The following is a 26,630-nucleotide window of genomic DNA, read 5'->3' on the forward strand; positions in this document are numbered from 1 at the left end:
TATTATGTGATAAACATATTTAAAAACTGGCTTAAACAAGAGCACACTAGTATGTGAAAATCTTAATGTTATCTCATAGATGAACCATATGTGGTTAAGATATTTTTTTAAAAAGTCGGGGAAAGAATGGATTTGTTTTCAAGTGTAGCACTGGGCACTCATAGGGTGTTCAGGTACTCCCTTTGGAATTTAACTGTGGCAAAAAGAAGAACACTTTTGGCCCATCTTTGAAATCTGTGAATCTCATTTCTGTGTGAGTGGGCTGGGTATTAATCAGTTGTTATTTAGAGAGTAGGCCTCCCTCCTGTTCACTGAGATCGATTAACCCGTCTTTAATTTCTAATGTTGTGGATCATGCTGTACATGTAGCGTGTTCATATTCTTGGTCGCCAGTGTTGGTCAAGTTTATGATTTTTACTGTGTCACAAGAAAATCTGGTATATTGTTAGGGGCTAGTGATCGGGGTGGGTAAAGAAAAAAATATTACTGGTCTAAATAAAACCGGCAAAACCATTAACATAACCATAAGAGTGAGTGAGTGAGTGAGTGAGTGAGTGTGGTTTTATGCCGCTCTTAGCAATTTTCCAGCAGGGGACACTGGCAGTGGGCTTCACACATTGTACCCATGTGGGGAATCAAACCCGGGTCTTCGGCGTGACAAACAAATGCTTGAACCACTAGGCTACCCCAGCACGCTGTTGTTTGGAACACTGTTTGTGAAACCCCTTCTAGGTGACACCCAGCCCATTAGCAATAAGTACATATCCCTATACGCAGACACATCTTTTGTATCAGTGAGCTTTTTTCAATGAATGGGAATTAAGATTTCCAAAAGACAGGCCAACAAATCACACCCTTTTCCTGGTGGAACAGGGTCAAAGATTTGAAGGGTATGAGTCTGTACATGAAAGGATGCCAGATTGAGAGGCCAAGGCTTTCATCGGGAATAGAATGGTTGGTATTTCTTTGGCTGATCATGTTCAAGGAGCACCTGTCAGAATTATCACCTGCCCATTGAAATATTGACCAAAGTCGTCATAATCCTCTTATAGGAACATCAAAACCAGAAAGCGTAAAAATCAGTTAGATAGAGGAAGAGCTTTGGAAACATGTGGACAATCTTGAAAGTAAATACTCCCCTTGAAAACTGTCATTCGCACGGAAACTTATTCAATTAGAGATTTGGGAAGCTATTGAGCCATGTGTACGCATGACTAGATGCATTGTGCAACTGAACTCAGCACGCAGAGGGGTGGCCATTGAGTTGTGATGAGGTACCCTTGTGAACCAGTGTCCTAGCCAAGATTCTGATGACCTCTATTGCAGGGCGACCTGGACAGACACCTTGTAAGGTCATGCCTGTGTGAAAGGAGGTCATGATCCTTCATTTGCATCTTGATCAGGAATTATCTCCATGTAAAACTCCTCGAAACTCAGCCTTTGAAAACACAGATGGAGGATAGGAGTGCATTATTTTACGGAGGGCCTGAGGTCGCCGTCAGATGTCCTTCCGCAGTCCAGATCTACATGTTCTATGTGAAACAAAGAGTTTTATGATTAGGGTTATCGGTTGCTGTTAGACTGATATGCATCACAATATTGGAGTGAGTGAGTGAGTGAGTGAGTATGGTTTTAAGCTGCTTTTAGCAATATTCCAGCAATATCACGGCAGGGGACACCATGTCGGGAATCGAACCCGGGTCTTCGGCGTGATGAGCGAACGCTTTAACCACTAGGCTACCTGACCGCCCCAGTATATTGGAGTAAGCAGACACATGTTTTTGAATTTTACAACTTGAATCCAACCTGCAAGGACTGCCAATTAGGCTGCGTGTGGTCACCCTTACATTAGATAGTCATGAGAAGTATCATTTTCATTTTGTTGAGGATGTCAGATATAAGTGCAAGACCTTATTTTAATGTACATATGACTGGTGCATGGATGGATGGATGGGTGGATGGATGGATAGATGGATGAGTGGATAGATGGATGGTTGGGTGGGATGTTGGGAGGATGGATGGATGGTTGGGTGGATGGATGGGTGAGTGGGTTGTTGGGTGGATGGATGGTTGGGTGGGTTGTTGGGTGGATTGTTGGGTGGGTTGTTTGGGTGGATAGGTGGTTGGATGGATGGATGGGTTGTTTGGATGGATGGATGGATGGGTGGGTGGGTTGTTTGGATGGATGATGGATGGATGGATGGGTTGTTTGGGTGGGTGGATGGATGGGAGGATGGATAGATGGATGGATGGGAGGATGGATGGATGGGTGAGTGGGTGGGTTGTTTGGGAGGGTGGATGGATGCGTTGTTTGTGAGGATAGATGGATGGGTGGGTTTTTTGGATGGATGGATGATGGATTGATGGATTGTTAGGGTGGGTGGATGGATGGATGGATGGATGGATGGATGTGTTGTTTGGGTGGATGATGGATGGATGGATGGATGGATGTGTTGTTTGGATGGATGGATGGATGGATGTGTTGTTTGGATGGATGGATGGATGGGTTGTTTGGGTGGATGAATGGATGGATGGATGGATGGGTGGGTTGTTTGGATGGATGGATGGATGGGTTGTTTGGGTGGGTGGGTGGATGGATGGATGAGTAGGTTACTTTGATGGATGATGGATGGATGGGTTGTTTGGGTGGATGAATGGATGGGTTGTTTGGATGGATGGATGGATGGATGGGTTGTTTTGGTGGGTGGATGGGTGGGTTGTTTGGATGGATGATGGATGGGTTATTTGGGTGTATGAATGATGGATGGATGGGTGGATTGTTTGGATGGATGGGTGGGTTGTTTGGATGGATGGATGGGTTGTTTGGATGGATGGATGGATGAATGGGTTGTTTGGGTGGGTGGATGGATGGGAGGATGGATAGATGGATGGATGGGAGGATGGATGGATGGGTGAGTGGATGGGTTGTTTGGGAGGGTGGATGGATGCGTTGTTTGTGAGGATAGATGGATGGGTGGGTTTTTTTGATGGATGGATGATGGATTGTTAGGGTGGGTGGATGGATGGATGTGTTGTTTGGGTGGATGATGGATGGATGGATGGATGGATGTGTTGTTTGGGTGGATGGATGGATGGATGTGTTGTTTGGGTGGATGATGGATGGATGGATGGATGGGTTGTTTGGGTGGATGAATGGATGGATGGATGGATGGGTGGGTTGTTTGGATGGATGGATGGATGGGTTGTTTGGGTGGGTGGGTGGATGGATGGATGAGTAGGTTACTTTGATGGATGATGGATGGATGGGTTGTTTGGGTGGATGAATGGATGGGTTGTTTGGATGGATGGATGGATGGATGGGTTGTTTTGGTGGATGGATGGGTGGGTGGGTGGATGGGTGGGTTGTTTGGATGGATGATGGATGGGTTATTTGGGTGGATGAATGATGGATGGATGGGTGGATTGTTTGGATGGATGGGTGGGTTGTTTGGATGGATGATGGATGGGTTGTTTGGGTGGGTGGATGGATGGGTAGTTGGGTGGATGGATGGATGGGTTGGTGGATGGGTGGGTTGTTTGGATGGATGATGGATGGGTTGTTTGGGTGGGTGGATGGATGGGTTGTTTGGATGGATGGATGGGTTGTTTGGATGGATGATGGATGGGTTGTTTGGGTGGATGGATGGATGGGTGGTTACTTGGGTGGATGGATGGGTTGTTTGGATGGATGGATGGGTTGTTTGGATGGATGATGGATGGATGGATGATTGATGGATGGATGGGTTGTTTGGGTGGATGGGTGGGTTGTTTGGATGGATGGATGGATGGATGATGGATGGATGGGTGGGTTGTTTGGATGGATGGATGGATGGTTGGGTTGTTTGGATGGATGGATGGGTGGGTTGTTTGGATGGATGGATGGATGGATGGATGGATGGATGGATGGAGACACAGGGAGTGCATCCTCCCTATTTCAGACACAATGTACCAACCTATCATGCCATGAAAAATATAATTGTCTGTCTGATGGTGAAGACTTCCATAATGATGACAAGTGGCAGAGGTGATTCAATATTTGCTGGTCGGTTTTTGAAAGAAAAGTCATAAATAATGATAAACTATTAACTTCCTTTGGCATTATAAAGTCTTTTCTTATCTTATCTCTTTAAAGATGCAGCTTGAGTTAATTTAATTTCATGATTTCATTTTCCTGTACCCAAATGTGGCCTGTCAAAAGTAGGTTGATATTTTTTAGGCTTAAACAATTTTTCAATATATATTTTAATTTCATGCAAAATTGATTCAGTGTGAAACATGAACTAAGCAATGGTGGAATCACAGCCTCACAGATATTTGTTTACATCTGTGGAAACTGACGGAATTATGGAACAGGATATTGGGCAAGGCCTGCCATATCTGGTCACCATGGCATCTACCGAGATATCTAAAATACTGTTTATGCACTGAGCCATCTGTGAATGGTTGGGTCTTTGTTATTCACTACATTTAAATGTCAACTTCCATATTACGCAATGACATGGTATTACATTTCATATCACTCATCCACCCACTCCATTGTTATGTTAGCATAGTTTTTCCGTCTCCAAGATGATACGATCAATTTATGTGGTATACACAACCCAAAAGAAGGATGGCCCATTCTTTCATATTACTATAGTTAATCTGTCTTGGCATGATAGATTAACTATAGTAATATGAAAGGATGGGGTAAACTATGATTATTATGGACTCAAAGGGACAACTGATTTTAGTTTGTTATAACCGTAGTTCATTATAAGCATATATACAGCAAACAGATTGAACCAAAACACAGTTTGCAATATCCATCAGTTCGTTATAACCATGTTCGTTATAAACATGGTTTACTATATTTTCATAATTTTAGTTTTTCAAACCCAAAATAAACAAGGTGCAACTGTAAAAACTAAAAGTTTCTTTATTATCCTTGAAATGCTATTTCATGTGATAAACGTTCTGTATATACTGACAGAAATAAATAAAGGAACACACTAGAATAAATATTGCCATTATGTTACACATAGAACCTGAAGATGACCAACAGTTTTTGATGGTTTGGTTACACAAGATACTATTACTGCAGAATTTGTGCTGGACATTAGAGTAAACTGTATCCTGCAAAGTTCTCTTGTGTTCCCTTATTTCCTGCTGTCAGTATAAAAGAGACCTGCTGTCAGTGTGCTGACTCTACACTTATTTTGAAAGAACATGTTTTTGCCACAAAAATAGAATGAATATATATGCAAGTTTTCTGCATAGGTTTCAATTTGTAAATAGATGAAAGAAAATCGTTATCATAACATCTCACGTATCCTTGTGGTTCTTTATGGTCGAGTAATTCTATTAATAATAGACGAAGACTTGATTATCTAGTATACAGAGCACATTATATGTCTGTGTGAAGGTTTAGGTGTTTTACAGCAAGGATGTGCTGAGAGTTGGAGAGAAACATGCTATTATACCTCAAACATTATTTGTGTTGTCAGATTTAGGTGTTTTACAGCAAGGATGTACTGAGAGTTGGAGAGAAATATGCTATTATACCTCAAACTTTATTTGTGTCTTAAGATTTAGGTGTTTTACAGCAAAGATGTACTGAGAGTTTTAGAGAAACATGCTATTATTCCTCAAACATTATTTGTGTTGTCAGATTTAGGTGTTTTACAGCAAGGATGCACTGAGAGTTGGAGAGAAACATGCTATTATACCTCAAACATTATTTGTGTTGTCAGATTTAGGTGTTTTACAGCAAAGATGTACTGAGAGTTGGAGAGAAACATGCTATTATACCTCAAACATTATTTGTGTTGTCAGATTTAGGTGTTTTACAGCAAGGATGTACTGAGAGTTGGAGAGAAATATGCTATTATACCTCAAACTTTATTTGTGTCTTAAGATTTAGGTGTTTTACAGCAAAGATGTACTGAGAGTTTTAGAGAAACATGCTATTATTCCTCAAACATTATTTGTGTTGTCAGATTTAGGTGTTTTACAGCAAGGATGCACTGAGAGTTGGAGAGAAACATGCTATTATACCTCAAACATTATTTGTGTTGTCAGATTTAGGTGTTTTACAGCAAAGATGTACTGAGAGTTGGAGAGAAACATGCTATTATACCTCAAACATTATTTGTGTTGTCAGATTTAGGTGTTTTACAGCAAGGATGCACTGAGAGTTGGAGAGAAACATGCTATTATACCTCAAACATTATTTGTGTTGTCAGATTTAGGTGTTTTACAGCAAGGATGCACTGAGAGTTGGAGAGAAACATGCTATTATACCTCAAACATTATTTGTGTTGTCAGATTTAGGTGTTTTACAGCAAGGATGTACTGAGAGTTGGAGAGAAACATGCTATTATACCTCAAACATTATTTGTGTTGTCAGATTTAGGTGTTTTACAGCAAGGATTTACTGAGAGTTGGAGAGAAACATGCTATTATACCTCAAACATTATTTGTGTTGTCAGATTTAGGTGTTTTACAGCAAGGATGCACTGAGAGTTTTAGAGAAACATGCTATTATACCTCAAACATTATTTGTGTTGTCAGATTTAGGTGTTTTACAGCAAGGATGTACTGAGAGTTGGAGAGAAACATGCTATTATACCTCAAACATTATTTGTGTTGTCAGATTTAGGTGTTTTACAGCAAGGATGCACTGAGAGTTGGAGAGAAACATGCTATTATACCTCAAACATTATTTGTGTTGTCAGATTTAGGTGTTTTACAGCAAGGATGCACTGAGAGTTGGAGAGAAACATGCTATTATACCTCAAACATTATTTGTGTTGTCAGATTTAGGTGTTTTACAGCAAGGATGTACTGAGAGTTGGAGAGAAACATGCTATTATACCTCAAACATTATTTGTGTCATCAGATTTAGGTGTTTTACAGCAAGGATGTACTGAGAGTTGGAGAGAAATATGCTATTATACCTCAAACATTATTTGTGTTGTCAGATTTAGGTGTTTTACAGCAAAGATGTACTGAGAGTTGGAGAGAAACATGCTATTATACCTCAAACATTATTTGTGTCATCAGATTTAGGTGTTTTACAGCAAGGATGTACTGAGAGTTGGAGAGAAACATGCTATTATACCTCAAACTTTATTTGTGTCTTAAGATTTAGGTGTTTTACAGCAAAGATGTACTGAGAGTTATAGAGAAACATGCTATTATACCTCAAACATTATTTGTGTTGTCAGATTTAGGTGTTTTACAGCAAGGATGTACCGAGAGTTGGCGAGAAACATGCTCTTATACCTCAAACATTATTTGTGTTGTCAGATTTAGGTGTTTTACAGCAAGGATGTACTGAGAGTTTTAGAGAAACATGCTATTATACCTCAAACATTATTTGTGTTGTCAGATTTAGGTGTTTTACAGCAAAGATGTACTGAGAGTTATAGAGAAACATGCTATTATACCTCAAACATTATTTGTGTCATCAGATTTAGGTGTTTTACAGCAAGGATGTACCGAGAGTTGGCGAGAAACATGCTCTTATACCTCAAACATTATTTGTGTTGTCAGATTTAGGTGTTTTACAGCAAAGATGTACTGAGAGTTTTAGAGAAACATGCTATTATACCTCAAACATTATTTGTGTTGTCAGATTTAGGTGTTTTACAGCAAAGATGTACTGAGAGTTATAGAGAAACATGCTATTATACCTCAAACATTATTTGTGTCATCAGATTTAGGTGTTTTACAGCAAGGATGTACCGAGAGTTGGCGAGAAACATGCTCTTATACCTCAAACATTATTTGTGTCATCAGATTTAGGTGTTTTACAGCAAAGATGTACTGAGAGTTTTAGAGAAACATGCTATTATACCTCAAACATTATTTGTGTTGTCAGATTTAGGTGTTTTACAGCAAAGATGTACTGAGAGTTATAGAGAAACATGCTATTATACCTCAAACATTATTTGTGTCATCAGATTTAGGTGTTTTACAGCAAGGATGTACCGAGAGTTGGCGAGAAACATGCTCTTATACCTCAAACATTATTTGTGTTGTCAGATTTAGGTGTTTTACAGCAAGGATGTACTGAGAGTTTTAGAGAAACATGCTATTATACCTCAAACATTATTTGTGTTGTCAGATTTAGGTGTTTTACAGCAAAGATGTACTGAGAGTTATAGAGAAACATGCTATTATACCTCAAACATTATTTGTGTCATCAGATTTAGGTGTTTTACAGCAAGGATGTACCGAGAGTTGGCGAGAAACATGCTCTTATACCTCAAACATTATTTGTGTTGTCAGATTTAGGTGTTTTACAGCAAGGATGTACTGAGAGTTTTAGAGAAACATGCTATTATACCTCAAACATTATTTGTGTTGTCAGATTTAGGTGTTTTACAGCAAAGATGTACTGAGAGTTATAGAGAAACATGCTATTATACCTCAAACATTATTTGTGTCATCAGATTTGGGTGTTTTACAGCAAGGATGTACTGAGAGTTTTAGAGAAACATGCTATTATACCTCAACATTATTTGTGTCATCAGATTTAGGTGTTTTACAGCAAGGATGTGCTGAGAGTTATAGAGAAACATGCTATTATAACTCACAGGGAGTTTCGTAGACAGTTTAACCCCTGTCATACATGGGCCTAGTCACTTTTCTAACATGCAATCTCTTGATTTGAATAAACACTATACAGTCACAGCACTGGAGGGACTAAATATGGAATTAATGATGCTAGACACGTCCCCTATATGTCCTCATCCACCTCTCCAGCAGTTATTAGAGTGTGTAGGTGTGTGGTTTATCATGAGAACCTTGCAAGTAGAGAGTTGGACTTCGGAACGGTGATCTTTGCCATTTTGAAAGATGTTTTTTAAGAACTTCATTGACCTCTGTAATAGTGAAACTCAGCAGAATGATAGGGGATATTTGTGGAGTGTTTTGAAAGAGCATTTGTTCATCACAATACCGGCAAGTTTGTGAAAGTTTTTTCGCAAGACAAAATGGCGCTGTCTTGAGTGTTGAACGGCAGGTGCGCTGTCTGTTTGTGTGTTGAGTTTTCAAATTTGGCTTTGAAATCGTCTCCGATGTTGTGACAGAAGCCAGTACAATTATATGGAAAACATTGGAGAAGGTTACATTAACATTAAGGAATCCTTGTGATTCACCTTTCATCGTTGTGATCTTGTTGCGAGGACGTGGATGTTTGTTAACCCCGCTGGCTGATATTGATGGAACCTCTTGATTGAAGAGAGACAGGTTTGCAAAGACAGCAAGTTGGAGGTGTTTCCTGAATTTGGTTCCTCAAGAATTGGAAAAACTTGTTAAATCTGTACTCGGATTAAGATTGAAGTAATTTGGCCTCCTTCAAAAACAGTGGTTGCCATGGCAACATTAGTTCTTTTGGCTATGGATTTAAAGTAAATGACTTGATTGGGGATGATTTTCACATGTGATTATAGGGCAGAGCGGGGTATGACACATTGTGTGGACAGTGGGACACGGGGCTGTGTTGTGTGGCTGACAGGACACACAGCCATTACCTCATCTTGGTGTTGCACTCTCAGTTTCCGCCCAGGGACATGGAGCAGTATGTAAATGTAGAAATGTCATAAATTCAATTTACAAAAGTGGAATCTCATTGTGGGGGATAATTTGCGTGGTTGATGAGTTAGTTGAAGTTAAGAGCTGCGCTGATGGAGGCCTGACACTGACACCAGGGTAGGATTCGGAGGATTGCGATTGGACGTTCTGGTGTTTTGTGCTGATTTGTGTTGATAAGACGAGAACTGTGAATATTGACTTGTGTTTTTCACAAAGGACAACAACTAGTTTATCAAATAACATTGTTAATAGAAGACAAGCTTCACTCTGACGGGACTTATTCTTCATGTTGGACAGTGTTTTGCTGAATTAACACTTTGTTAACTTTTGTAGCATTTACAGAGGTTATTTAAAGTTTGGTGCTAGCATTTCGTTCCAAGAATTTGTTTTGTGCCGTCTTTGCAAGCCCGCGACCTCGGGCCGAATCACAGATTGAGAGGAGAACAATTAGTTCGTCAAACCCAAACGATTTAATAAGATATGGCACCAGATGTGTTAGTTAGAAATCAATATGTTTAATCTGTGCCAATTCCACACCATTCTTGGATGAAAGCGTGAATGAAAATTTGTCAACTATTGGATTCTAGAACCATTTGTCTTCATAAACTGCTCCAACAGTGCCAGAGGATACGGAAGCAATACACAAGGGATCATCGGGGTGATTAAACAATGCTAGGGAATACGGAAGAGATACTCAGCAGATATTCCCAGTGAACACTCTCCGGCTCAGTTGGGCTAAGACTGTCTTAAGAACAAGCTGATCAGCCTGAGCGATTGAGTGGGTGGTTGAGATTGGGAGTTGTGTACAGGGTGTTGGGTACAGCAGACATGGAAGTGTTGGTGGTGTGTCTTGTCCTCACCTTCTCCTCTCTCTCCTCAGCTCAAGGATGTGCCGATGACCAGTTTAAGTGCAAGTCTGGAGAATGTGTACTCGTCTTCCAAGTTTGCGACAATCAGATTGACTGTCCGGACGGGAGTGACGAGGACAACTGTGGCAATTCAGGAGGTATGTTTTGTAAAATCATATTCACATTTCAGGAGTGTTTTTGTGTGTCAATATTGATAACTATATTTCATTCGCACACGTTGACTTCTAACCAGACTAACTTATGCGCTTGTGCTCTTAATTCCGCGCCCACACACAGGGTTACTCTAAAAGTAGGATCTTGTGTAATGAATAAATGTATTGTTTTGACATATTAAGAACTATGCAATATCCCCTAACTGACAAGGTCTCTCTTGAAATATATATATCATAGACAATGTAACAATTATAATGGTACTTAAATATTTGGACTAACTTCTCGAAATCTGCAGCGTTTAGTCAAGATATGTCTCGGTTTATATTCATTAGCGCTTTTTGCAATATATTCTCAGGATACGTATGTCTATGCAGCTAGATAACGAGACAGCTGCTAGTAATATTTATTTTGTCACGCAAGACCGCTCCCAGCATGTCAGGTTATTACTCCATGATTTTCCTTCTCTCAGCAAACCTGACATCCCCGCTGTATTAAATACCCCTCTCTGTGTGAGTCTCACGACAAAGTCAAACAATCTAATCTTAAAGCTAACAGGTCCATTATCACAAGAAGTGAAAAGCATACCACTTTTAATATAAAAGGGTTCTATTTCCAACTTTAACTAGTTATATGCATAAACACTGGATATCCTGAAATGTAGCCAATGTTTAGATTAATATTTTAAAGGTCCTTTCCTCTTAAACGTATGTTTTTGCAAAGAATATTGTTCTAGTGCTGCAATGCAGAACATAAAATTGTGATGAGAAATATCAAGACATTCATATGGCCTGCGATCGTTCACATTGTTCTTTCGATTCAACTTTACACCATCAGTTTTTAACTAATAGCTAAACGAATTGAGCAAAATGAGTAATTTGTAGATATGTTTCTTACCCATTTACTGTGGCTGAGGAAATGTTTGGAAAGTTTAATCATGTTGAAGAATGTCGGTATTTCATTTGTGTGGGAGATAGTCAGGCTGAGTCAGGAGGGGTCGGCTATTCCTGTAAGATGAGATGGGAGAAAGTCGGTTCTGGATGATTCAGTACAAATAATATTTGTCTTGCTTTTCTAAATAGCCAGTCATAAATTATTATTCTCCATGTACTTTTTTTCAATTCAGTTCAAATATTGACCTAAAGATATTAGACACTCAGCTTAGATCATTCACCATGTATAATGTCCTTGAGATTTGTCCTTGAGATGGAAAGACTGTCGTATAAAAAAAACTTGTAAAGAGGTTACGAGGGTGAGTAATTTTGAAATACCTACTTACACTGGTTGACTGGCATACATTTCTTCTGTATGTGAGTCAGTGGAGAGTTGTGTGTAGTCACATCCAACAGTGTACTTGTAAACAAAATCCTACATAATAGTTCCTTAATAATTAATATTAACTAGCATATGAGTCGGTGGAAACACAAACCCACAAAGTAAAACTCCGATCACACTTTGGATACTTTTGCATTACCATATTCGACGTAATAAGTGCCCCGCTCTAATAAGTGCCCACAGCGATATTTGCTAATATATTGGCTAGTGAACAATCCCAATTAGCACCCCTTCCAATTGATCAATGTACACAAGACTTATTTATTCGTGTATGATACACACTTTTGTCTTATATGCACCCTTAATTATGGGCAATCAAATTCTGGAAAAATATATCTGTCTTATATAAACATTTCAGGCTGTCACCGTAAACCACAAAATTTATCTTTCAATTCTCTTTTCTTCACCAAAATAATATTCTAATAAGAGGCCGGTATTTCTAATTTTGAGAGCGCCCTGGGCACTTATTACGTCCAATACGGTCTATCATGTGGGTACGTGGTTGTTTGCTTGGGGAATTGGGGATTTTTTATCTCAAATTTCGAATTTGTACTGACAAAGTTTCTCATCACCCGTTCGTTTGCCGGACTTCGCTGCAGGGTACAGTGTAATTTTTTTTTGCGCATAATATTCAAATTTCTTTTTTTCCAAAATATTGAATCCGCTAGAGGGGTGTGCGCATTATACATGGGTGCACACTATACTCAAGAAAATACGGTATTATATCCCTTATTGATAGGCTCCATGGTAAAATCAAATCATTATACAAAGCCAATGCTTAAGTCCGCATTATGGTCTATTTCATTATCATTTACTGACTCTAATCAATAAATATTCACTATCTGATCACTATTCAGTTTGCAAATTTCTTTGAATAATTTTGCATTGTTATAAATAAACCACGATCCATGTTGATGAACTTTCTTTTTATTAATTGATAGACAAAAAAAATACACGATGTGACTGAATTGGTAAAGGTAAATAAGCATCATTTTGGTCAATATGCCCCAGACAATTTTGTTTGGGAAAGTATGTATTGTATAAATGTAAATATTGATTGAGTGATAAGAGCGTAGGCTTTGTGGTTAATCATATGGTCTGGTTTTACCCGTTCCCCACTTCGCAAATATTACCAGTACGATATATGAAACACTCATTAAAAAAGCTCTTAGCAGTGTTATACACCCCTATAAAAAACGATAAACATCTATATGATGACGAGATTGCAAACCATAACATCATGTAGACAAATGTGAAATGTAGGTGACAAGGATCAGATAAACACAACCACGCAAATATCGGCAGAAACAGAAGGCACCAACTGTCTGTGAACACTGCTTGGGCAGCCTCGTAGTCTATTGCACCACAATGAACTACTGTGCTGCTCTATCTTAGAACAATGAAAACATATTATTATAACTCTCAACCCAAAACTAACTCAACTTTTCAAAGATAATTTCCTAAATTCTGAACAAAATGCTTCTCTATTGCAGGTGAATACCAATACATTTTACTTTAAACTTTTAGGTATATGCTTTTTCCACTAAAGCATCCGAGCCAAACAATATTAAAATAGACTTGGAGTCATACCACAAGCTAGAAGACCTTGGATAACACATGGCCTTACATCATATTCTCTGTCAGAATACCAGTAGTATATTTTGTATCTTGCCAAGTAGCTGACTGGTGGCGCATATTGTATTTAACAACAATTTGTTCTCTTTTCTTCCATTCTATTATGTCTTAATGTTCCTACTTTTTATGTTTTCAATCAAATCGGACACAACATCTTCCATTTTAGACAATGTGGGCACAGCTAGGCTTCAATTTGTAATGTATGCAGCTTTGAGATTTGCCAACTACTGTATTCAACATAATAGGTGCCCAGGGCAATCTCAAAATTAGAAATAAGGGGCTCTTATTAGAATGTAATTTAAGTGAAAAAGTAAAACAGTTGAAAGATCGTAAATTTCGTGGTTTATGCTGACAGCCTAAAATGATACAAAAGAAAAATCTGTGTGTATTATACACGACAGATATATTTTCCAGAATTTAATTGCCCATATTAAGGGTGCATATAACACACAAGTACGTATTATACCGAATAAATAAGTCTTGTGTACATTGATCAATTGGAAGGGGTGATAATTGGGATTGTTCACTAGCCAATATATTAGCAAATATCACCGTGGGCGCTTATTAGAGCGGGGCACTTATTACGCTAAATACGGTAATAAAGTTGTTGCAGCTTGTAAGCTTGTTTGAGTGATGCTTGTTGCTGATCATGCTTTGGTTCTGCTTGTTGTGATAGGCTGTTCCCCTGAGGAGTTCCGCTGTATAGACGGATCATGTATAAGTATTCTACAAAGGTGTGACAGTCGTGGCGACTGTCCTGATGGAGACGATGAATTTGGCTGTCGTAAGTATTGGATATACATGTATACTGTTATTGCCCTTGCTACTGTCCTTACGACACGTCCCACATTCCTGTCAAATTTTGTCATTTTTCTGAAGATTGAAGTGATATTATATAATGCAATCAATTATTTTGCCTTATTTGTAAGTCCTGATAATTGTATATTCCCCATCTTTTCTCTTAGAAAAATATGTTTGGATTCTTTCAACTGATCTAAAAGTTCAAATCCTTCAATTAAATGACAAAACTATCAGTCTCCCTCATTTAATTGTTTATTTTCTAACTGTGATTAAAATCAATTTGAGTAACAATTTTGCTTGAAATTTCATTTGCTTTTAGTTGATAACTTTCTTGCTACTGCGCAAATCATTCACTGATTGGATGATGTAATGTTGAACTATATAACAACTAATATGTTTTACCGTAAATAACGTTTTGATGTGAAATGGTTTACATGTTCAGTTTAAGTGATACCTTGTGAACATTTAACATGGATTATTTATTGGAATATAATGCTGTGTACTTTATATTCATTTTGGTTTTCCATTTTTCCATTAATTCATTCATCCTTTGAGCACAGATAAAATATTAACTTTACAAAACCATGTCAAAAGTGTTGTATTTTCTTCATTAAAAAACCCTTACAAAATGGTTCTTTGATGTGCAAAAATATTTTTTAACAGATTCAGAATAATGGAAAAATGTACACCAATAGTTTGAACTTGCACAGCCCTCATTCCATTATGTTGAAATAGTTGTCTAGATCTTTGTATTGTTTTAGTGTCATATTCTTGTACATGAATCTCTAAGTGGTTGTTGTCTTTGGTGGAGGGGTTGAATGTCAAGAGGTATGCATGTTTCTTGGTGGTACTGTGGTACTGTGGTACTGTGGTACTGTGGTACTCTGGTGTCTCTGACTTGGGCTGGACTCCTTGCTTCAGGTGGTGATAGGGTTCTACCATTACCCTCCAGTCTTTATGCCATCTGCATGGGTTATTTCCATATGGGATGTCGTCGTGGAGTTTATTGAATCCTCTGCTCTGTGGTATTAGGGACATTCTCCTTCAACCAGTTGCATGGGTGTGGACAGCTAAGCGGACTTAGGCAGTGTCTGTGATGCTATGGACTTGATTCCAGTGGAACAGGGTTTTAGATATACTTTTCTCTGCCTGTTGAAGGATGCATATTGATATTTTTGGTATGTCAACAAAATAATAACATAATTGTTTGATAGTAAATTAAATTGTGTTTAGTCATGTCTGAAAGTCACAATAATCATTTTATTGCTTGTCTTCTGGGCTATATTTATTTTACCTGCAATGTTTCAATATGCATCAAGCTTTCTTAGAAAGGTTGTAGTGTCATGACTTTGGTGATTGAAGATATGAGTTGGTTAGTTTTCTGGAAAAGGATTCTTACTAATGACATTGAAGCATGGCTAGGAGTAGGAAACATTCTATAGAGATTAATACTATTTTAGTTAACAGTCATGGAAGTTTTTCCAAGGACTCCTCTCTCATTTAATCTGGAAAGCATGCCAATGTGATCATTTTTATTAATCATGTAACACGGGCATTTGCACCTGCCCAAACCAGCCAAAGCTGTTCGCTTTGGTGTAGACTACTGTTCACTTAACCCAGTGATAACACTGTCTGCTTGTCCCTTACCAAAGCCTCCGTCCCTTGCCCACGGGGGCAGTTTAGATGCGAAGGGGGGAGGTGTATAGATGATCGTCTTCGTTGTGATGGCAGAGCGGATTGTCCTGACAGAACAGACGAAATCGACTGTCGTAAGTTCACCAGCGATGTGGCGGCAGTACAGTCTGCAAAATATTCTCTCAAGTTTTTCCGCATTTGCTTAAAAAAGGCCGTAGAAATAGACAATTATTGACAATCTATCACTTAAACAAATATTTTTTTTTTTTGTAATGGGTAATTCGGTAATTGAAAATTTTGTCAGAAAATTAAGTCTTTGATAGGCATTTAGAAGTTGGGAGAACATGAATACAAATGCCTGCGTGTAAACTAAAACAAATTATTTTCATGAAAGGACAAACTTTATATCTGTCATTTCTACGGCCAGACTTGTATTCCCCTTGCCAAAGAAAAGAAACAGCTTTGCATTCTTGGATTTCCCTTTGGATTTCCCTTTGGATGCTCTTGGGTGCTTGCTTTTTACTCTCCCACTTATTTATGGATTCTTTTCCAAGAGAATTGTTTTATGGTGAAGTTTGCTTGCAAGACCTTTTCCTTTAACATTTATCCAAGGCTTAAAAACATTGCTTTCAGCAGAACAGATTTGTAAGTACTTTTTTATGTTGTGCTGAAAAAGCTTAAAATGCATCATAAACCCTCTTTTCTTCAAATCCGTTATATGTTTTGCTTGCAATAAAAAAATTGAATTCTAGTTTTCTTTATTTCATTGCTTTAGATATAACTCATTATTTGTGTTATTATTATATTTATATTTCATATAAGATTTGAAAATTTAATCCTTAAAGGCTTGTTAATTTTATTGCATCAAGGAAGCACCCAAGAATATTTCCATTAAAACTTTTTAACAATTTAACATAACAATTTGTGTCAAGATGAGGTCCTATCCTATATGCTCAGTATATGTGTACAAATATCTACAGTAAAGGGTGGGAAGTATTATGATATTGTTTTGAGAAGTGGTCAAGTGTTGACCACGGTTTTGTTTGTGGTTTTAGTCCAATGGCCTGTAGCCAGAGACTAGTGTGCTGTCCGTGGTTTCCACCACTCAGTCTTGTTGAAGTAAGACTAGTAGTCTTCTGTTGAGCTGGTCAGTCTCAAGACCTTGTGTTGCAGTCCTGTTGGACGGTTGTTGTACTGAAGTTCTTGGTACTTGCCAAGAACCAGTTTTGTGATCCATTGTGTTGAAACCAACGGTTCCTGTCCCTCTCCAACAGTGTGTTGTTCTGGAGATTGTGTTCCCTGATCCTCAGTGCCAGGATATCCTCATTTCAGCATGTTGTTCCTCGATATCTGGGATCTAGCTAGTGTTATCTCTCATCTTTCGTTTATTTATACCTTCTTATCAGGATAACAGAGTACAAATGGAATGTTGCCAAGAGATTCAATTCATTGTTTTTCAGAACATTTGCTAATCAAAATATTACAAGGCTGCATGTTTCCATGTTCAAATTCACAAATTGACAAAAAAATACTAATAATTACAAAGTTTTTATTATTATTTATTTATTATAGTAACTGTTACCGAGAAGACAATGGCTTATTTATCTATGTCCATCTTCCATGTGTTTCTTTGTGTTTGGGGCAGTGGGGTAGCCTAGTGGTAAAAGCGTTTGCTTGTCACGCTGAAGACCCAGGTTCGATCCCCCACATGGGTACAATATGTGAAGCCCATTTCTGGTGTCCCCCGCTGTGATATTGCTGGAATATTGCTAAAAGCGGCGTAAAACCATACTCACTCACTCACTCTTTGTGTTCGTGTGTCCATTAAGTGTTTTGTGTGTACCTTAAAATTTAGACGTCCATGTCATATTGTTAGTGGTAGGAACTAACTAGAATTGAGTCTTGTTGCCTTGGTGGCCTGGCCGACTGTATGTGTATCAGTGTACCCAGCTGTGTGGATCATTGCTCATGCTATCAATCACTGGTTTGCCTGATTCAGACTTTGTGGTGTTGCTGTAACATTGTGCAAGCATAAATCACCTTCACTCTATTCTAACGACACCAGGTGTTTGTGAAATGGCTAATGGTGTCCTTCCATATAGTCAGACATGGCCAGACACTCAGGAAAAGTCCATGACAGATCATGACAAGTACCCAAGTATTTCAGATTTTGTGATCAAAATTATTATTTACCTGTCTATTTTTTGTACATCCTCCCCTATGTGTGTCAGGTTGTTGTCTCTTAAATCTCTCGTAGCGTCTCCACCTGCTTGATCGTGATGATAACTCCCCTCTCCCCCCCCCCCCCCCCACACCCTTATGTAACCTCTGTGTTTTCTTAGTTCACGGAGCACTGCCTACATGTTACTGGATGTGTATTTGTCAAGGAAAGTCACTTCACGTCTCCATTTTTTGTAGTGCTGCATTTTAAATAATATACTGAATGAAAGAAATAAAGGAACAGACATTACAAGAAATGTGTGCTTTGAAAAGTTTTTATTCATTTTTCAGTGTTTTGTAGTGCAGCATTTTAAATAATATACTGAGTCAATCAAATAGAGGAACATATAGGAAATGAAATGGTGCGATATGACAGATGCCATCTCTGCACTGTCTTGTTTGGTTATGAAGTAGCTATATTTAACACATCCATGAACCTTGTTATCTCCTTGTTATCTCCTTGTTAGGCAGTATTTTTGATGAGACTTTGTATTTTTACTCACCCATTAAACCTGCTCTGTGGATGAGTACCTAATTGTTTTCCCTTCAGTAGAACGTGAAGAGTTTGGAAATATTTTGAAAGTAGGATAAATTAATTAGTGACATTATTTTGGGGCTAAATACTGAATATATTTTATTTGCATGTCATTGAAATCTTAAAAGTCTCCGGTAACTGGACATAGCAGTTGTTTTTGATTGTTTTTGTATAAAGTTTATCATTGTTATTTTTGGATGGCAATCTCATTTCTTCTTACAAAATGTTTTGGTTTTTGAAGAGTCAGTGTTGCAAGAGAAATATGTGCACCTCGATAAATAGCTTGTAAGACTCACCGGAATCAGTGTGAGACAGGGACTGTCATCCAATGCTTGTATACTAAACACAAAAAAAGTTGAAGAACACCCAGTTTTTTTTAGATATGACTTCCTGGCTTCTTGTGATTATTTTGAGTAGAATCTGTTCGTGGGCACAATGGAGGCTTTACTTAAATATGAGGAGATGAATGGAAGTGGCAAGTTTTGTTTGTAGATATTCCTATATCCCCATTGACAGTTAGGGCCTACCTGTGTCTATGTGTATTGTCTCATGTCTCCCATTGACAGTTAGGGCCTACCTGTGTCTATGTGTATTGTCTCATGTCCCCCATTGACAGTTAGGGCCTACCTGTGTCTATGTGTGTTGTCTCATATCTCCCATTGACAGTTAGGGCCTACCTGTGTCTATGTGTGTTGTCTCATATCTCCCATTGACAGTTAGGGCCTACCTGTGTCTATGTGTGTTGTCTCATGTCTCCCACTGACAGTTAGGGCCTACCTCTGTCTATGTGTATTGTCTCATGTCTCCCATTGACAGTTAGGGCCTACCTGTGTCTATGTGTATTGTCTCATGTCTCCCATTGACAGTTAGGGCCTACCTGTGTCTATGTGTATTGTCTCATGTCTCCCATTGACAGTTAGGGCCTACCTGTGTCTATGTGTGTTGTCTCATATCTCCCATTGACAGTTAGGGCCTACCTGTGTCTATGTGTGTTGTCTCATATCTCCCATTGACAGTTAGGGCCTACCTGTGTCTATGTGTGTTGTCTCATGTCTCCCATTGACAGTTAGGGCCTACCTGTGTCTATGTGTGTTGTCTCATGTCTGTCATTGACAGTTAGGGCCTACCTGTGTCTCTGTGTGTTGTCTCATGTCTCCCATTGACAGTTAGGGCCTACCTGTGTCTCTGTGTGTTGTCTCATGTCCCCCATTGACAGTTAGGGCCTACCTGTGTCTATGTGTGTTGTCTCATATCTCCCATTGACAGTTAGGGCCTACCTGTGTCTCTGTGTGTTGTCTCATATCTCCCACTGACAGTTAGGGCCTACCTGTGTCTATGTGTATTGTCTCATGTCTCCCACTGACAGTTAGGGCCTACCTGTGTCTATGTGTATTGTCTCATATCTCCCACTGACAGTTAGGGCCTACCTGTGTCTCTGTGTGTTGTCTCATGTCTCCCATTGACAGTTAGGGCCTACCTGTGTCTATGTGTGTTGTCTCATATCTCCCATTGACAGTTAGGGCCTACCTGTGTCTATGTGTATTGTCTCATGTCTCCCATTGACAGTTAGGGCCTACCTGTGTCTATGTGTGCTGTCTCATGTCCCCCACTGACAGTTAGGGCCTACCTGTGTCTATGTGTGTTGTCTCATGTCTCCCATTGACAGTTAGGGCCTACCTGTGTCTATGTGTGTTGTCTGATATCTCCCATTGACAGTTAGGGCCTACCTGTGTCTATGTGTGTTGTCTCATATCTCCCATTGACAGTTAGGGCCTACCTGTGTCTCTGTGTGTTGTCTCATGTCCCCCATTGACAGTTAGGGCCTACCTGTGTCTCTGTGTGTTGTCTCATGTCTCCCATTGACAGTTAGGGCCTACCTGTGTCTGTGTGTGTTGTCTCATGTCTCCCACTGACAGTTAGGGCCTACCTGTGTCTATGTGTGTTGTCTCATATCTCCCATTGACAGTTAGGGCCTACCTGTGTCTCTGTGTGTTGTCTCATGTCCCCCATTGACAGTTAGGGCCTACCTGTGTCTATGTGTGTTGTCTCATATCTCCCATTGACAGTTAGGGCCTACCTGTGTCTCTGTGTGTTGTCTCATGTCCCCCATTGACAGTTAGGGCCTACCTGTGTCTATGTGTGTTGTCTCATGTCTCCCATTGACAGTTAGGGCCTACCTGTGTCTATGTGTGTTGTCTCATATCTCCCATTGACAGTTAGGGCCTACCTGTGTCTCTGTGTGTTGTCTCATGTCCCCCATTGACAGTTAGGGCCTACCTGTGTCTATGTGTATTGTCTCATGTCCCCCATTGACAGTTAGGGCCTACCTGTGTCTATGTGTGTTGTCTCATGTCTCCCATTGACAGTTAGGGCCTACCTGTGTCTATGTGTGTTGTCTCATATCTCCAATTGACAGTTAGGGCCTACCTGTGTCTATGTGTGTTGTCTCATGTCTCCCATTGACAGTTAGGGCCTACCTGTGTCTATGTGTGTTGTCTCATGTCTCCCATTGACAGTTAGGGCCTACCTGTGTCTATGTGTGTTGTCTCATATCTCCAATTGACAGTTAGGGCCTACCTGTGTCTATGTGTGTTGTCTCATATCTCCCACTGACAGTTAGGGCCTACCTGTGTCTATGTGTGTTGTCTCATGTCTGTCATGTTACAAGTAACATCAATCTTGTGTTAAAATTTTTATTTGATTAATTCTATTGTATGTACTGATGTTATTTTCTTTCAGCAAAATATAAATAATTGATGAGACATATAGTCAATGTTATTGAGTATGAAATATTGAGAATCAGTTTCTTTTGTGTGTCAGAAAGATCTGCAATTTCCTATGAAAAGGTTAATATGGTAGCTCTGTGGATAAGGTGTCAGCTTGACATGCTGAAGAACCTTGTTTGAATCCACATGTGGGTACATGAGTGATTCTCTTTGTTGTGTGTGAGGGCGGTCGGGTAGCCTAGTGGTTAAAGCGTTCGCTCGTCACGCCAAAGACCTGGGTTCGATTCCCGACATGGGTACAATGTGTGAAGCCCATTTCAGGTGTCCCCTGCCGTGCTATTGCTGGAATATTGCTAAAAGCGGCGTAAAACCATACTCACTCACTCACTCTTTGTTGTGTCCAGCGCCATGGCATGGTTGGAATATTGCTAAAAGTGGCGTAAAACAACACTCACCAACTCCTTTTAGGGCATTAAAACATTTCATTTAGTGTTATTATGGGAAAGTAAAAAGTTTATCATTCCCAAAAGAGCAAGAGATATCCTTTTGTAGTTAGAAACATGATCTGATATTTATAATTCATAGAATGCTTGATATGTGCAATGAGATTAATTGCCTCTATATAAAGTTTGAAACATACTTTGTACATTCAGTGTCAGCATAAGCACAAAGTCATTATCTATCCAATGGTACGAATGAGGTCATGCCAAGGAAATAAAGTAATGTTAAGTGTTTATTATGAAATTGGAATGTGGAAATAGGCCATAGGAGTGTGAACTGTCAGCTGGATTTTATTAAATCATCTAAATTATGCATGCTTTTATTTGCTTTTGAATTTTTATCACAATTCCTTAGAACATAATTAAAACATTAGATGTCTTCCTACAGCCTCCCGAAACTGCACAGCAGCCGAGTTCCGCTGTAACGATGGATCTTGCATTGATGCTTCCCAGCTGTGCAACGGTTACCCTGATTGCGATGACAGTTCAGATGAAGATGCAAATAAATGCAGTATGTTTGGCTTTGCTAATGAGATTACATGATTAGTGGGGAGTTAGTGATTCATATGTATCATGATGTAACAAATTATATATATTATGAAACAAAATGCAGCAAAATTTGGTTATTAATTGTAGGAAAGTTATGAACGACAGTGATGTAAATTATCATTGTCATTGACCACCTCTGTGGTCTTGTGGACAGAGTGTCTGCCTGGAGAGCCGAAGGTCAATCACCGGATGTGTCATACCAAAAGATGTTAAAAGATGATACTTGTTGTTACCCTGTCTCGCGCTTGGCATTAAGGGGCTTTAAAATAAGGCCAGGTCAGCTCGGATTGAGAATGCTGTGTCTGTGTGGGGTATTCATGTTAAACTGCAGCATGGTTTCTCATTTGGCTAGCACTATAAAATCAGCACTAGTCCTGATTTTACAAACACACACACATGCATGCATGTTGCTATATAAGTGCAATAATCTTGAACGTGGTGTTAAACCCCATTTCACCTCCCCTCAAGTCACTCACGATTAAACCCTTTACCCTTCCTCTGTCAGTCCCCGTGTTGCCAGAGCTGTGCCCGGAGGGTCAGTTCCGCTGTGAAGACGGTCAGTGTATTGACCCAAGGTACCAGTGCAATGGAGCTCAAGACTGCCGTGATGGATCGGATGAATTAAACTGTGGTGAGTTGTCCCCCTTGCCTTCTCCTATGACAGAGATTATTTCAGACTTTGCCTCAGAGAATTCCTTTATGCAAACTTGCTATCTCTATGAATACATGACCGGTGAAGAAGGAGCAAGAAGCAAGAAGTAGCTCTGAAACGTCGTACAAAGAATAAAAGAAGATGCTATCCATAATAAAGTGTCATGTATTCATGTTCTCCCAGCTTCTACTTGCCTATCAAAGACTTGCTGTCTCTAACATATAAGAAACTTGAAATCCAAAAAGAACATCCTAATCAGCAGGTCGAGACACAGCACAGCTGATCAAAAAGGTGTTGAATTAAATGACAAAAAACTTAATGACAGTCCCAGCACAGCTAAACCATAAGACAAAGGTTCAATATCAAGCACAGTGAACTAGAAAATTAAAGCTCTCAAAACCTAGCAAAGGTGATCAGAAAGTCCATGTTTCGAAAAATCAGAAGTGACCAGAAGTCTTCATTTCAAAAGTTATAAAAGATGATCAGAAAGTCCATGATTCGAAAATCTGAAACAATGTCCCGCACGTTCCTGTTGCAGGTGTAAAACAAACATGTCAGTGCCAGGTACAACAATGTTCCTGTTGCAGATGTAAAACAAACATGTCAGTGTCAGGTACAACAATGTTCCTGTTGCAGATGTAAAACAATGTTCCCCAAGTCAGTGCCAGGTACAACAATGTTCCTGTTGCAGATGTAAAACAATGTTCCCCATGTCAGTGCCAGGTACAACAATGTTCCTGTTGCAGATGTAAAACAAACATGTCAGTGCCAGGTACAACAATGTTCCTGTTGCAGATGTAAAACAAACATGTCAGTGTCAGGTACAACAATGTTCCTGTTGCAGATGTAAAACAATGTTCCCCATGTCAGTGCCAGGTACAACAATGTTCCTGTTGCAGATGTAAAACAAACATGTCAGTGCCAGGTACAACAATGTTCCTGTTGCAGATGTAAAACAAACATGTCAGTGTCAGGTACAACAATGTTCCTGTTGCAGATGTAAAACAATGTTCCCCATGTCAGTGCCAGGTACAACAATGTTCCTGTTGCAGGTGTAAAACAATGTTCCCCATGTCAGTGCCAGGTACAACAATGTTCCTGTTGCAGATGTAAAACAATGTTCCCCATGTCAGTGCCAGGTACAACAATGTTCCTGTTGCAGATGTAAAACAAACATGTCAGTGCCAGGTACAACAATGTTCCTGTTGCAGATGTAAAACAAACATGTCAGTGCCAGGTACAACAATGTTCCTGTTGCAGATGTAAAACAATGTTCCCCAAGTCAGTGCCAGGTACAACAATGTTCCTGTTACAGGTGTAAAACAATGTTCCCCAAGTCAGTGCCAGGTACAACAATGTTCCTGTTGCAGGTGTAAAACAATGTTCCCCAAGTCAGTGCCAGGTACAACAATGTTCCTGTTGCAGGTGTAAAACAATGTTCCCCAAGTCAGTCTCAGGTACAACAATGATCCTGTTGCAGGTGTAAAACAATGTTCCCCAAGTCAGTGCCAGGTACAACATTGTTCCTGTTGCAGGTGTAAAACAATGTTCCCCATGTCAGTGCCAGGTACAACAATGTTCCTGTTGCAGGTGTAAAACAATGTTCCCCAAGTCAGTGCCAGGTACAACAATGTTCATGTTGCAGATGTAAAACAATGTTCCCCAAGTCAGTGCCAGGTACAACAATGTTCCTGTTGCAGATGTAAAACAATGTTCCCCAAGTCAGTGCCAGGTACAATAATGTTCCTGTTGCAGGTGTAAAACAATGTTCCCCAAGTCATTGTCAGGTACAACAATGTTCCTGTTGCAGATGTAAAACAATGTTTCCCAAATCAGTGCCAGGTACAACAATGTTCCTGTTGCAGATGTAAAACAATGTTCCCCATGTCAGTGCCAGGTACAACAATTTTCCTGTTGCAGATGTTAAACAATGTTCCCCAAGTCAGTGCCAGGTACAACAATGTTCCTGTTGCAGGTAGACGATGTTCCCCAGGGGAGTTCCAGTGTGCCGACTCCTCCTGTATTGACGAGAGGTTCCGCTGCGATGGTGTGCCCGACTGCTCAGACAGTTCCGACGAGGCTGCTTGTCGTAAGTATCCTGCCATGCAGTCAGGGTGCTGCTTTGGTGACAGGTCACAGCAAGGCTGTCACCAACCTGTCATACATCAGTTTCCTCTTGCATCATGGGCGGTGGGGTAGCCTAGTGGTTAAATGTCCACTCGTCATGCCGACGACCCGGGTTCGAATCTCCACATGAGTACAATGTGTGAAGCCCATTTCTGGTGTCCCCCGCTGTGATATTGCCGTAGTATTGCTCCCGATGACTACTTGACACAAATCTAAAAAGCACATCTCAAAATTCTCTAAAGAGGCAGAATGAAAACCAGAGAGCCTGTCCCTAGATCATAAAAAAGTGCGATCTGAAGTTATTGAAAAAAGATTTAAAAATAAGTACACCCTATGTTTTCAAAATGTTGAATCTTCAAATACGATTGTATTTGCGTCCTGTGTAAGACACTGCTGAGTCCTTAATACCCTCTAAATGGACCCCTGAATCCTGCATACCAAAGGGGGATCATCCTAGTATATACTAACCCATGAATGGTTGACTCTGCTTGAAATCATATTGTTATCATATTGTTATCAGATCCACGATTTTAAGGGGTGGGGGTTGGGGGCTTGGCAGGTGGGTTGGGCACTTGGGCCATTTGTACCCTTAGTTGGGGGATTGATCCAAAAACCCACAAAACATGATATGTAAACCATTATTAATTTTACTCTCGTTTTCTGTTGGTTTTTGTTGTTGTTGTTTTTTTGGGGGGTAGTTGGCTGTGGCCATCCCTGAACAACATCCCCACCCCCCTCTGGATCTGCCACTGTCACAAGTGACTAAAAAGGTTCTATTTATCTTATCACGATCTTATTTATAATTGGTTCATCATGTAGGCCCAGTAAATCTGAGGCACTGCAACCCTCTGTGCAGAGATGAATCCCAAACTTGTGGCAGAATCCTATGATCAGATCCCAGATTCGACCTGATTTTGTTTCTACGTCAACGTCTGCGTCACTTCTGGCTTTCCTACCAGATCAAACAGACGTGCCGTGATATACCTGATATACTGTGAAAGCGGCACTCACTCACTCACTCATTCACTTGTATCTACAAAACTTTGTGTTTACATCGTCATAACTCCATCACTGCATCAAAATCCAAATTTTCATATATTTTTTCTTGAAGTCCTCAAATTTATGAAAATCTACTAAAAATAAAACTGAAACTTTAATGAATTTTCATGAATAATCATTGGCCATTTTGTGCATTTCAGTTGATAAATGTCATATACCATGTGTAGGGGTGAAGTCCATGCTCTGTGTTATTTCATGGCTATGTCAACTGGTTGTGGTATTTTATTTGTTTGCCTCCCATGTAGAGTAAGTATA

At 39.6% G+C, this 26,630-nt stretch overlaps 1 protein-coding gene across 26 annotated transcripts in view; it reads left to right on the forward strand.

The window, feature by feature from the left end:
• LOC124121099 (basement membrane-specific heparan sulfate proteoglycan core protein-like) overlaps positions 1–26,630 on the forward strand; it is a 257,025-nt gene that overhangs the window by 106,394 nt on the left and 124,001 nt on the right. For 23 of the 26 annotated variants that reach the window (XM_048382878.1, XM_048382879.1, XM_048382884.1 and 20 more), the window contains 6 exons: positions 10,463–10,588; positions 14,248–14,355; positions 16,025–16,141; positions 22,377–22,499; positions 23,043–23,168; positions 25,165–25,278. In XM_048382878.1, the coding sequence (XP_048238835.1) occupies positions 10,463–10,588; positions 14,248–14,355; positions 16,025–16,141; positions 22,377–22,499; positions 23,043–23,168; positions 25,165–25,278 (714 nt within the window). The remainder of the gene's footprint in view (positions 1–10,462; positions 10,589–14,247; positions 14,356–16,024; positions 16,142–22,376; positions 22,500–23,042; positions 23,169–25,164; positions 25,279–26,630) is intronic. The other 3 variants (XM_048382885.1, XM_048382881.1, XM_048382890.1) reach the window with 3 other exon arrangements.

This window comes from Haliotis rufescens, unplaced genomic scaffold (assembly GCF_023055435.1).
Source record: "Haliotis rufescens isolate VD_foot unplaced genomic scaffold, xgHalRufe1.0.p SCAF_42, whole genome shotgun sequence".
NCBI classification, from domain to species: Eukaryota; Metazoa; Mollusca; class Gastropoda; order Lepetellida; family Haliotidae; genus Haliotis; species Haliotis rufescens.